Source organism: Scyliorhinus torazame, chromosome 12 (assembly GCF_047496885.1).
Source record: "Scyliorhinus torazame isolate Kashiwa2021f chromosome 12, sScyTor2.1, whole genome shotgun sequence".
NCBI lineage: Eukaryota > Metazoa > Chordata > Chondrichthyes > Carcharhiniformes > Scyliorhinidae > Scyliorhinus > Scyliorhinus torazame.
In genome coordinates, this window is record NC_092718.1 from 183,964,825 (window position 1) to 183,978,135 (window position 13,311).

A 13,311-nucleotide genomic window follows, 5' to 3' on the forward strand; every position below is an offset into this window, starting at 1 on the left:
AGCTGATGCAGATGTTAGGGAGCAGCCAGGATATCCAGAGGGCGATGTCAGCATCACTCCAGCAGGTCCATAGCTGATTGGAGGTGTCCCTGAGGCTACAGGCGCAGGAGATGTCACCGACAATGCGTGGCACCGAGGCTGGCACTGTTAGGGTGGCGACCGCAGTGGAGAGCCTGGTGCACAATGTTGGCACCATTAGTGAAGGTGTCCAAGGCATAGCTCAGTCGGTGACGGCCATGGCTGAGGGTCTCGGTGGATTGTCCGACTCGCAGGGAGACGTGACCCAGTATCAGGCTGAGGGACGTGATGGGAATGGCCAAAGCACTGCGGAGCTTGTCCCAGCCACAGGTGGGCATTGCCGAGTCACTGAAGAGCAAGGATCAATCACTGAGCATCACCAAGGACATCAACACCATTGGACAGACATCGGGGAGCCGCCAGGGCTGGCAGGGCCAGATGACGCAGGGGCAGCCGGGGCTCAATCCAGTTACCTCGCCATCCCACGGTGTACCCCAAGGCCCTATGGGCACCGACCGGGAGGAAGGAACACTTGGTGCCAACTCGGACCCATCCCATGGGGCGGCGACGGTAGCCACCAGCTCCCCCGAGTTCCACCCCTCTTATGGGGTGCGTCTCGCATCCAGCACTTGGCACAGGACGGCACGGCAGTGCATGTGCCGCCGGATGCGTCACGGTCCTCTGGCCCCAGAGCCCAGAGGACGCCCACCAGGGGCATTGACCACGGGACGAGGTGAGCATCTGGCTGCCTCCACCTCCGATGTGCATCCTGGGGATACACCTCGACGTAGCGGTAGAGTTAGGAAGGCCATCCACACACGGGAATCCACTCGGGCTGTGTGAAATGTTCACTTAACCATAATTGCCAATTCCCTATTAGCAATAGCCTTCAACCACATAGCCAGAGACCTCCATGGTCACTGGGAGTTATGGGTGGTCGGTGGGGCAGACAGGCAGGGACAAGGGTTGCCCCCGGAACGGGAACACACGGTCCAGTGGTTGACATGGCGAACCCATGCACATGCAACCCTCCCTCCCCAGCTAAGCCCCCGCCCCCCCAGCCCCGAAACTCACCAGCCCCCCATGGCGGCCTACCCCAACCGGGGCTGCACACCCCCCGAGCACAGGGGCAGCATGCCCAGTGCCACTGTGCTCATTGCCCGTGAGCGAAGATGGGTGCTCACCTCCTCGGCTCCCTGCAGGAGCCCATCCGTCAGGCTCACATTTTTCAAAAGGAGTACTAAACAGCGCCAGCGTGAGCACTCGCTAGGGAGGCCGCTGAATCGCTGGGGAGGCCGCTGAATCGCTGGGGAGGCCGCTGAATCGCCGGGGAGGCCGCTGAATCTCTGGGGAGGCCGCTGAATCGCTGGGGAGGCCGCTGAATCGCGGGAGGACGCTGAATCGCTGGGGAGACCGCTGAATCGCCGGGGAGGCCGCTGAATCTCTGGGGAGGACGCTGAATCGCGGGAGGACGCTGAATCGCTGGGGAGACCGCTGAATCGCTGGGGAGGCCGCTGAATCGCTGGGGAGGCCGCTGAATCGCTGGGGAGGCCGCTGAATCTCTGGGGAGGCCGCTGAATCGCTGCGGAGGCCGCTGAATCGCTGGGGAAGCCGCTGAATCGCTGGGGAGGCCGCTGAATCGCAGGGGAAGCCGCTGAATCGCCGGGGAGGCCGCTGAATCGCCGGGGAAGCCGCTGAATCGCCGGGGAGGCCGCTGAATCGCCGGGGAGGCCGCTGAATCGCCGGGGAGGCCGCTGAATCGCCGGGGAAGCCGCTGAATCGCCGGAGAGGCCGCTGAATCGCCGGGGAGGCCGCTGAATCGCCGGGGAGGCCGCTGAATCGCCGGGGAGGCCGCTGAATCGCCGGGGAGGCCGCTGAATCGCCGGGGAAGCCGCTGAATCGCCGGGGAGGCCGCTGAATCGCTGGGGAGGCCGCTGAATCGCTGGGGAGGCCGCTGAATCGTGGGAGGCCGCTGAATCGCTGGGGAGGCCGCTGAATCGCGGGAGGCCGCTGAATCGCTGGGGAGGCCGCTGAATCGCTGGGGAGGCCGCTGAATCACTGGGGAAGACGCTGAATCTCTGGGGAAGACACTGAATCGCTGGGTAGGCTGCTGAATCGCTGGGGAGGTAGCTGAATCGCGGGACATCGCTGAATCGCTGGGGAGGCCGCTGAATCGCGGGACGCCGCTGAATTGCTTGGGAAGCCGCTGAATCGCTGGGGAGGCCGCTGAATCGCGGGATGCTGTTGGTTATGGGGTGGGTCGGTCCCGTCAAGTGTATGGAAATAGAGCTGAAGTGGTGATAATTGGTTTCTCGCCACGCTACGGCGGGATCCCGATTTCGCATCGAAAACGGTTTGGTGCCCAGCGCGGTTCTCGTTTTCGGCCTCTTCCGCTATTCACCCACCTTGTTGCGCTCGAGCGAGGGGGTAACGAGGCCGGAGAATCGCGCCTATATTTTAAACCCTGCTTCTTGCAAATCTGTTCTCTTTTCAGATGCCGGCAATTTCTGTTTTTTGTTAAAAAAATTAATCTGCTTAATTTTCAGATATGAAGCAAAATATGTAAATAAATGTTGGTGAGGCCCTAATGCAATAAACACCACCCCCCTGTTTTAATTTAATATTGCCAAGTGGAGAGCTGATTGTAGCAAGGCAGCACCACCATGTGGCCATCACAGGTATGTACCTCTCTGCACATTCAAACTGTGTGACCAGCCACTTTGTTAGTTGAGTGTTTTGACATGACCAAGCCTATCAAAAATTTTACCTGTCATGGATTAACCTGCTGCATGTCAGGCCCAATCATTGACAGGGCCAACTTGCATTTATGAAGTCCTTTTTACGGAGTCAAATGTCCCACTGTGGTTCACAAGAGCGCTTTTGAAAATAATTCGACACGTATGAAAATGTTGAGACAAATGAGCAAAAGTTTGGTTGAAGAAGTGGGTTTTCAGGAGGAAAGGGAGGTGGAGAGATGTAAGGAAGGAATTCCAGAGCTTACGGCCAAGATAGCTGAAGGAACGGCCGCCAATAGTGGAGCGATTAAAGTAGGGTTGGTGCAAGAGGTTAGAATTTGAGGGTGACCGAGGTCCGCGATGCTGCAGGACGGAAAGACGGTGAGGAAACAGGGAGCGGCGAGTTCCTGGAGGGATTCGAAAAGGAGGTGAGCATTTTGTAATTGAGGTGTTGCCGGCAGGGAGCCAAACAAACACAGGGGTGAAAGGTGAATCCAACCTTGACGTGTGTTAACCCATGGGCAGGAGTGTTGTAGATGATCTGAGCTTGATGTGAGGTGGACAATGGTAGCCAGCCAGGAGAGCACGGGGAATAGTCACGTCTAAAAGCAATGAAGGCCTGGACAAGGGTCTCAGCAACAGGTGAGCTGAGGCAAAAAACAGAATCGGGCAATGTTACAGAAGTGGAAATCGGTTATCTCTGTCGATGGAATGTTTAATAAGGATGAGAGACTCCAAACAGAGTAACAGTAAGAAGGCCAGCATTCCCACCCCGTAGGTCCCGTGTGGGAGGTTCCATCTCTCCCCCACCAAAGTCCAAAGGCCCCCTCGACACGCAATGAGATGGAGAAGGAGGAGCAGGCGGAAAATGTCGGAGTCCCTTCGGATCCGGTGAGTCATCACGGTGCCGATGCGCTGGATCAGATTTTGCGGCGGTGAATGCCGTCAGCGGCAGGAATGACGCGACGGACGATCGTCAGGAGGCGGCCGAACAATGGTGTCGGTGATGGAGACCTCGGAACTCTGTGTCTCCATCTCGGGGATTGATAAGACAACGCGGGCGTGTCGTCATCATCGTCGAGAGGGACTGGAGGCGTCACAGAAGGCTGATCCAGCAATGGAGCCGGAAGATCCAGGACTGCATTCTTACGAGGTACTTCACAAGGTAGCAACCGCCGTCAGTCAAAGTGATCCTGGTGTCCTTTCATTAGTTGCCCCTGAACTCAAACTTGCTTTGAGACTGATCCCGTTTGACGGACGCCAATCCGAGAGAGCCAACGAGCACCACCGCTGTAGTTCCACCGTACAGCACCAGATGCTGCCCACTGCACAACACCAGATGCAAACCTTGGCAAGTACAGGATCGATCTGTGTCCAGTCATGAACACACGGGGCGGTGACGGGCAAGGAGTGAAGTGGATGGCACGGTGGCACGGTGCTTAACACTGCTGCCTCACAGCGCCAGGGACACGGGCTCAAATCTGCCTTGGGTCACTGTCTGTGTGGAGTTTGCACTTTCTCCCCGTGTCTGCGTGGGTTTCCTCCGGGTGCTGCAGTTTCCTCCCACAGTCCAAAGATGCTCGGGTTAGGTGGATTGGCCATACTAAATTGCCCGTTAGTGTCCAAGGATGTGCGGGTTAGGTTATGGGTTACGGGGTAGGACTGGGTGGATGGATGAATGGACATGGATAGAGTGCTTGTTCGAAGGGTCGGTGCTCCTTCTGCACTGATTCTATGATTCTATGAATTTTAGGACAGCGATCATTTCACCTGCCAAAGGGGGTTCGTGGATTTTGCCTGCTGGGAAGACAGCTAAACGCATCAGCATTCACAAGCTGGGTCCCTGGGCGGTTCTCGAAAGAGTATCCGTAAGCAGCCAGCAACAGAGCCCAGTGCTGAATCCTTGCAGATGCTATGGGCAGGACCGTCCAGTCCTCATGGAAGAGGCCTCGCAATGTCTTGTGATCAGTGATGATAAAAAAATGACAGCCATAGACGGATTGGTGAAATCGCCTTGCAGCAAATACGACCACCAGGCCTATTTTTTTTGCTCTGGACGTATTTTCTTTTGGCCGCAGCCAGCGTCGTTCATTCGATGGGACAAAGCTGCCCAAAGACATATGGTGAAGCATCGCACGTGATGTACAACGGCTTTGAGGAGTCAAAACGAGTCAACGCCCCTGAGGAAGACAACTGTTGCTTCACCTTGTTAAACACCGTATCCTGGGCCTTGCCCCAATCCCAAGGCTGTTGTTTTTTTCAGAAGCAAGTTGGAGGGGTGCGGTAGCCAGATTCGGGATGAAGCATTCATAATAATTCACTAATCCAAGGAAAGAACAAATCCGTGGCGTCTTGCAGAGCAGGGGCCATTTTGATTGCCGAACCTTCTCAGCAACTGGGTGCAGGCCATCTCGGTCCACCCGATACCCCAAATAGATCACTTCTTTCACGTGAAACATGCACTTCGCACGGCACAGGCAGACCCCATATTCGGAAAAACGTTGCAGCACCGCCTCGAGGATTTGCAAATGTCCTTTGTTCCGTGGCCCCTGTGACTAACACGTCACCTAAATAAACTGCAAGGCACGGCAATCCGCTTAGGAAGTTCTCCACGACGAGTTGGAAGACCGCACACGCCGAGGAATCACCGAATGGGAGCCGGATGTACTCCGAGTCCCTTGTGCGTGTTAATTGTGACGTATGTCTTTGAGGCTTAGCGAGCTTCAGCCGTAGATAAGCATTGCTTATGTCCAATTTCGTGAATGCACAGCCAATGTTGTACATGATGTGTTGGATGCTCTGAGATACAGACGAACCAACACGGTTGCGATTGATACAACGCAGTTTTATTCCTTGAAACTATTTATGTAACAAACTTGAGGGCATAGCGGCTAGTCGTGTTCTCGTGCAGGACACAGGCTTCAACTGCAGATGCTAAGGTCAGGCCTTTTATTTTTAGAAGCTGCTGGCGTAGGCCACTGGAGGCAACGCCAAAAACGATCTGGTCCCGGATCATGGACTCTGAGGTGGTGTCGTAACTGCAGGACTGCGCGAGTATGCGGAGATGCGTCAGGAAGGACTGAAAGAGCTCATCCTTACCTTGCAGGCGCTGCTGGAAGACAGACCTCTCAAAGCTCTCGTTGACCTCTCAAAGTTGAAGTGTTGGTCGAGCTTGAGGAGGACCGTGTCATATTTAGATTTGTCCTCGCCTTCCGCGAACACCAGGGAGTTGTAGACATGGATGGCGTGCTGACCTGTGGTGGTGAGGAGGATGGCGATCTTCCTTTTGTCCGAGGCACCCTGTTTTTCGTTGGCTTCCACAAAGAGTTTGAAGCGCTGCTTGAACAGCGTCCAATTTATGCCAAGGTTCCCAGATACTTGCAACGGCTACGGTGTGTTGACGGTGTCCATGGCGCAGGATGGCAGATTTGTGGGTAGGTTTTGATTCACTTCTGGTACCATGAAGTGTTGGGTGCTCTGAGATACAGACGAACCAACACGATTGCGATTGGTACAACGCAGTTTTATTTCTTTAAACTATTTATATAACAAACTTGGTACTCAGCACGTGGTGACTGTGTGAGTGTCTGGCTTTGAGGTCCTTGCCCTGTGCCGTCTCCTGATGGACTGCCCAGGAAGTGCCGTGTTTCTTGTTTTGTACTGTGTATGCTCGTGTCTGTGATTGGCTGTCGTGTTATGTGTGCTAATTGGTCCGTTGCTCTGTCTATCATTATGTATGTGTGTATGTGCTGTGATGTTCACTTGAATATCATGACAGTACATAAATCCTCGATGCGAGGTAAATGGTAATGCTCTAACCTCAAAGCCATGTTTACTGTCAATTTATAGTCTCCACAGAGGAGGACTGTCTTATCCGGGCCACCGGCATTGTCCAATCAGTGCAGTGCACAGGCTGAATAATGCCCAATCTTTCCAAACACTGAAGTTCAGACTCGACCTTCTCCATTATGGCATAGGGAAGCGGGCGGGGAAAAAAGTATTGGATCGGTTGTCTGGGACCACCTGGATTTTGGCCACGGCCCCTTTAATGATACCCGAACCAGGCTGGAAAATCTCTGGGAATTTGCTCAGTACTGTACACAAACTATCGAAACCCACTTGGAGGATATACTGGCAATCCAACTGGTGTAGCCAATCGCAGCCCAGCATGCTAGGGCCATTTCCTTGCGCGACAATGAGAGGAACGCGCACTGATTGGTGCCTATAGACACCGGGATGAGTGTGGACCCCACAATATTCATCAATTCCCCGTATAAGTGGCCGAACGAGCTGCCGTGTCAACCAAAGACAAACGTCTGCCAATGGGCACGCTTAGGCTGGCGTCCACAGGTAGCACGTGGGTCGGAATCACCTTCAGCCGAGTCTGGGACGCCGCACATCTCGGCGGCTGTCTCTTTACCCAGAAGCCAGTGTCGCAGCAGCATTCGGCCCCATGGGGGGACCACGTGAGGAATGATGGCCCAAAACGTTAACCTCCATCCCTTGTATCTCTTAGATGCTGCGTTCCGCGCTTTCTTGGGATAAGGAGATCTGCAGCGCCTGCTGAAAAGTCAGGGAAACTTCACCCAAAAGCTGTTTCTGGGTTTCCATCTTGTTGATACCACTGACTAAGCGATCACGGAGCATATCGGATAAAACAGTTCCACGCTCACAACACAATCTCCCGTAGCCGAGACACAAACTCGGTGACGGACTCACTGGAGGATTTCTCCATCGTATTAAACCAATATCTTTAAACGATTATCGGAGGGGTTGGGTTAACGTGCTGCGCCACAAGTGTCATGAGCAAGTCGAATGTTTGTGTATCGGGTACGGGAGACTCCGGATAACTCCGAACGTATGAGGTCCACAGGCCGTCAATAGTATCCGTGCGGGATATTACAGAGTAAATGTACGGTTGGAAGCTCACCTTGGGGTAGGGCACCCATTTGGTGAACAGCCTGGTTCAGCCTGAGACAGTTGCCAGGGAGAGGGATGGAGTTAGCGACTGGAAAACCTAGTTGGAGGTTGTTTCTGCTCCCACTCTACTTGGGGCCTGACAAGAAGCGAGACAAACCAGCGGGGTCGAGCGAGGTCGTGGTGATGCAGAGCTGGGTGTGGTCAGCAAACACATGGAAGCTGATGTGTTTCCAGATGATGTCTACTCGGGATAGAGATGCAGTTAAGAGACAGAGACCAGGGACTTGACGGGACACCAGAGCTGCTGGATGGGAATGGGATAAGAAGCCATTGCAGAGGATTCTCTGGCTGTGACTATGGGAGCCAGGAAGGGATGTTGGGCGATCTGCAAGTTAGTGGGAATAGGGTTGAGTTGCACCTCATGGACAAGCTGAGCTCGGAGAAAGAGCATAAAGAGGGGATGGGGAAAAAACCAGAGAAAGATGTGGGTTCAGGTTTCAGGCCGAGTGTAATTTTATGGAAAATTTGGCCCAGTGGGGTGGTAGAAGGGAGAGATCCTGCAAGAAGCAGCTGAACAAATGGTCCCAATGAGGGTGACTGGTGGAGGTAAGAGGAGGTGGCCAGGGAGAGGGGTTTAAGAGGCATGGTTGGAGTATATTCCTGGATAATGCAGGAATCATGAGGAGATTTGGCTGAAGGTGAGCACGACCTGATAGCGCTTGACGTGGTCCAACCAGATGTGGCGATGGATGGGTAAACTCATTGTTGTTCGATCCCGGGCCTTTAGAGACTCTGGTGCAGACATATTGAAGTGAGGCTAACCGCTCACTTAAATATGCAAATCTGGATCCCGCCCAGTGAGGGCAAGATCCAGATCGCGACGTCTCACAAGCTCTCATTAGAGAGGCCTCTTGCGAGATTTAACGGCCTTGACCCGTCCCGAATTGGATGTGACAAGGCTATGCGATTCGGCCCGAGGTGTTGTTCCCCCAGCTTATGTTAACTGGGTCAGTGCAGCAAGTCAAGGGCAAAGATGTCCCCATGAGAGCAAGGTGGAGATTTAAAATGACCAACCACTGGACGCTTGGCATCATGCTTATGAACTGACATCACCTAATCTGCGTTTGGTCTTCTCAATGTAGAGGGGCACACACGGAGGAGTGAATAGGCAGACCTGCTGAGCTTGGATGCAAGTTAGCAGCAAGTTAATAGGAACAAAACTCCACTCCGGGGCACACACAGATGCTTCTCAAATTTGGCCTGCTCAGTATTGGCCAGGTGGAGAAGAAACCTAAGTCTCCACCTCCAGTTCCCACCACTGAGCCAGGCTGACTGGTCAATGATGAAAAGGAGGGGTCTGTGCTTTTCACTAGTTACCAAACCAGACAGAGTGGATTGAGTGGATCATCTCTAATAGGCGGACATCTCTTTCAGCAAATTCAAACTCAAAGACACCCTGCCAACAGTGGACATTACTTTAAAGAGTTTCTAATTGCTGTTAAGAAGAGTTATGCCCCAGTAATAATATTGGATTCCTACCAGCTGCCAGCTCTTTCCCAATCTATCCACTTTAGGCTGTGATTTATGCACCTGGAATTGTGCAAATTCACAGCAAAAGACCTAATAAGCTGCCAAAATCTCACTCAATGTCAGCTACATTACCTTAGCAGAGGCCCACACTAATAGCCATTCCTGGAGGAGAGCAGCCTAACAGCTGGAGCGATAACACAATGCTCCGGGTATGTTTCACAATCCTACTGTGCACCGAATCTCAATTAAACCAGATATGTGACCCTATTGAACCAGTGTATTCGGGTCGACAGGCACAGAGAGCAAAATAAATGTCAACTCCATGTAGGCCGAGGTTTTTTACTCATTCAAAACCTCTGCAAGTGGCACAGAGTTAGAATCGGGGCCCGTGGGTTTCTATTCATTCCAATTTTAAATGTGTACTGATTGCGTATTATGCCGGTAGGACTGACTTTATCGTAACCCAAAAACCCAAAGCCTGCAGCTACAACCAGATCTGAAGACTAAAGAGGCCCTTTGCAGATACATCTGACACCTCAAGGTGAAACGGTGTGCTGGGAAAATGTAGGCCAACCTTGCTCAACACAACCTCCCGTGACCAATTCACAAAGTGCCAACTGTCCTAAACCCACACTCCCCCCCCCACCTGCCTCCCCCCCACCTCCCTCCCCCCCCACCCCCCCCACCTCCCCCACCCCCACCCCCACCCCCAGCCCCACCCCGGCCCTCCCCGCTTACTCAATTTGGGTCCAGATATTGTGCCAACCACTTGCACAGCTTTTTCTTCCTCAATTTGGGGATGGAGTCAGCCAGTTACTGAGGCTCACTCTAAGCCCCTTCCATATCCAGGAAGAAACATTCCCGCGTGTGTGTGTGTGTGGTAAATGTGGAGAATGGCTACAAACTGGTGTCGGCAAGAACGTGGTGCAATGTGTGGCCAGAGGGGGCGGGTTAGGTGGATCGGCCATGCTAAATTGCCTCTTGGTGTGCAAAGGATTAGGTAGGGTTATGTGGATGAGGCCAAGGAGTGGGCCTAGGTTCGGGTCCTCTTTCGGGGGGGGAAGTCGGTGCAGACTCGATGGGCTGAATGGCCTCCCCCACCTGCAGGGATTCTATGATCCTACATCCAGCACAGTTTTAACTTTTGGCCGAAACTATCCAACAAACACAAAAGAATCCGAAGTCAGACTTGTGGCCAATTTAGTCCCTGCCCAGTTCAAATGTTTGAATGCTTTCTGCGCAGGTTTGAAATAGGCACCGTGGGGCAGGCAATAGGTCCCAAATCTGACCTGTGCAGTCTGGTGTAGCACTGCAGGCAGCTAATGTCAACAGTCGCCTGTTATGCGCTAAAGGAAAGATTAGCATTACTGCTGTCTGCACAAATCCCCGATTAATTATGATTCATCGTCACTTATTGTGCAGGCTAAGGACAACACACCTCGCAGAATGAACCTTCCAGCGTGAGTAACGTGTGGACCACTCCAATGGGAATCCAGATTAGCGAAGCCAGAGCAATGACCCAGCCAAGACCCTGAGCCCACTCTGGGTATTGGTAATTACCGTAGTGGACAGGTTCAAAGTCAATGATCACAAACACCATAATACTCTGAACAGGGAAAACAAAAACACAAGAATTAAGGCTTTTCAAAAGCTGTTCAAAAGGGCAAAAGAGGAACTCAAACAAATGCATGTCTCTGTTCTACAAATAATAGAGAAAATGTGTGGAGTTGGGAGGGGAGAGAAGATACAAAAAAAGAATGTGAATGAGCAATGCTTTTAAGCATTTATTATGGCCAGGATTCACTGAAGTAAATTGCCATAATCATACTGCTGCACAACCCAGGGAGTGGGCCTGGTGGAACGACTAATGGTTTCTCGAAGAAAAAGGCAGCATTTTTACACAAGGCATCATTATTAAAAGGGATGGTAACACTGTGCTTGAGTGCTATGAATTAAACCTTGCAGCTATCTTTCCTTTAAAGGAAATTGCTGCTCTTTCCCCCGAATAAATACACAAAAAAGCAATCATATTGAGCTTCACGGTGAATACAAAAATGAACCCTGAGTGAATTTAAACAGTTCAATATAAAGCAAAGCTTTAACATGTTATAAACTTGAATTTGTTGATTAAACTAAGACAGGCTCCCCAGGGGCTCCGTAATTCACAGGGTGGAATTTTACAGCCTCGTCACAGTAGGGGACGGGACTGGAAAAGAGCAATTCAAAAGCCCATTGACTTCAGCCGGACTGGAAAATCCCACTTGGGGAGGGGGGGGGTGACAGTAAGTTTCCTCGCGCAGGTTTTTATGTTGAAATGTTTGAACTAGTTGACAGGTACATACGAGTATCAGTACAGCAGACAGCATCCAACACGCACGCAAGTAAATATTCGGCCGTTTCCCCTGCATCTCCTCAATGTTCTGTGACAACCGGGAGATACCTTTGGGGAAAAAAAATAAAACTGTCCTTGTAAAATCTTGCGTAAACTTTGGCTGGGGCAATAATTTACCTAAAGCCTGGGGATTTTAGAATCGCAGTGATCTGTTTAAATCAAAGCTGCTGTGTATGTTTATCCTCGGTTCACTTTTAAATGAATCTGTTTCAATCTGGTACCATGGCGCAACAAGTTTGTGACACTTCGATAAGTGCGGCAGAGATTGTTGCAATTTGTGATTCTCAAACTGAGTGGAGTTCTTGTTGGCTTAGTGGCACATGTTCCCCATCTACCATTGTTTGTCAGGAAAAGTCAGCAAAGGTTTGCTAGTGTGAATGCTTTAGCGGTAGAGTTAGTGTAGAATCTCAAATTATTAATTGAAAACGAAATGGGTTGGGCCAGTACATATCTTTTGATTTGATTTGATTTATTATTGTCATATGTATTAGTATACAGTGAGAAGTATTGTTTGTTGCATGCTGTACAAACAATGCATACCGTACATAGGGAAGGAAGGAGAGACTGCAGAATATAATGTTACAGTTATAGCAAGGGGTAGAGAAAAGAGCAACTTAATACGAGGTAGGTCCATTCAAAAGTCTGATGGCAGCAGGGAAGAACCTGTTCTTGAGTCGGTTGGTACGTGACATCAAACTTTGGTGTCTTTTTCCTGATGGAAGAAGGTGGAAGAGAGTATGTCTGGGGTGCGTGGGGTCCTTAATTATGCTCGCTGCCTTTCCAAGGCAGCGGGAATTATAGATATAGTCAATGGATGGGAGGCTGGTTTGCGTGATGGACTGGGCTACATTCACAACCGTTTGTAGATTCCTGCGGTCTTGGGCAGAGCAGGCTCCATACCAAGCTGTGATACAACCAGAAAGAATGCTTTCTATGGTGCATCTGTAGAAGTTAGTGAGAGTCATAGCTGACATGTCAAATGTCTTTAGTCTTCTGAGAAAGTAGAGTCGTTGGTGGGCTTTCTTAACTATAGTGTCGGCATGGGGGGACCAGGACAGGCTGTTGGTGATCTGTACACCTAAAAACTTGAAGCTCTCGACCCTTTCTACTTCGTTCCCATTGATGTAGACAGGGGCATGTTCTCCACTACGCTTCCTAAAGTTGATGACAATCTCCTTTGCTTTATTGACATTGAGGGAGAGATTATTGTTGTCGCACCAGTTCACCAGATTCTCTATCTCATTCCTGTACTCTGTCTCGTCATTGTTTGAAATATTTTCTATAGGCCTCCGAAAAGTTCCAGAGATGTAGAGGAAAGGATTGCAAAGATGATCCTGGATAGGAGCGAAAGTAACAGGGTAGTTGTTATGGGGGACTTTAGCATTCCAAATATTGACTGGAAACGCTATAGTTCGAGTACTTTAGATGGGTCCGTTTTTGTCCAATGTGTGCAGGAGGGTTTCCTGACACAGTATGTAGATAGGCCAACAAGAGGCAATGCCAAATTGGATTTGGTACTGGGTAATGAACCAGGACAGGTGTTAGATTTGGAGCACTTTGGTGATAGTGACCACAATTCGGTTACGTTTACTTTAGTGATGGAAAGGGATAGGTATATACCACAGAGCAAGAGTTATAGCTGGGGGAAAGGCAATTATGATGCGATGAGGCAAGACTTAGGATGCATTGGATGGGGCAGGAAACTGCAGGGGATGG

At 51.2% G+C, this 13,311-nt stretch overlaps 1 protein-coding gene across 2 annotated transcripts in view; it reads right to left on the reverse strand.

Moving 5' to 3' along the window:
• Positions 1 to 13,311, reverse strand: part of LOC140386789 (sodium- and chloride-dependent GABA transporter 1) — a 177,249-nt gene that overhangs the window by 3,623 nt on the left and 160,315 nt on the right. For both annotated transcript variants that reach the window (XM_072469487.1, XM_072469488.1), the window contains exons 11-12: positions 11,546 to 11,643; positions 10,642 to 10,809 (exon numbers count right to left, since the gene is read on the reverse strand). In XM_072469487.1, coding sequence (XP_072325588.1) covers positions 10,642 to 10,809; positions 11,546 to 11,643 — 266 coding nt within the window. The remainder of the gene's footprint in view (positions 1 to 10,641; positions 10,810 to 11,545; positions 11,644 to 13,311) is intronic.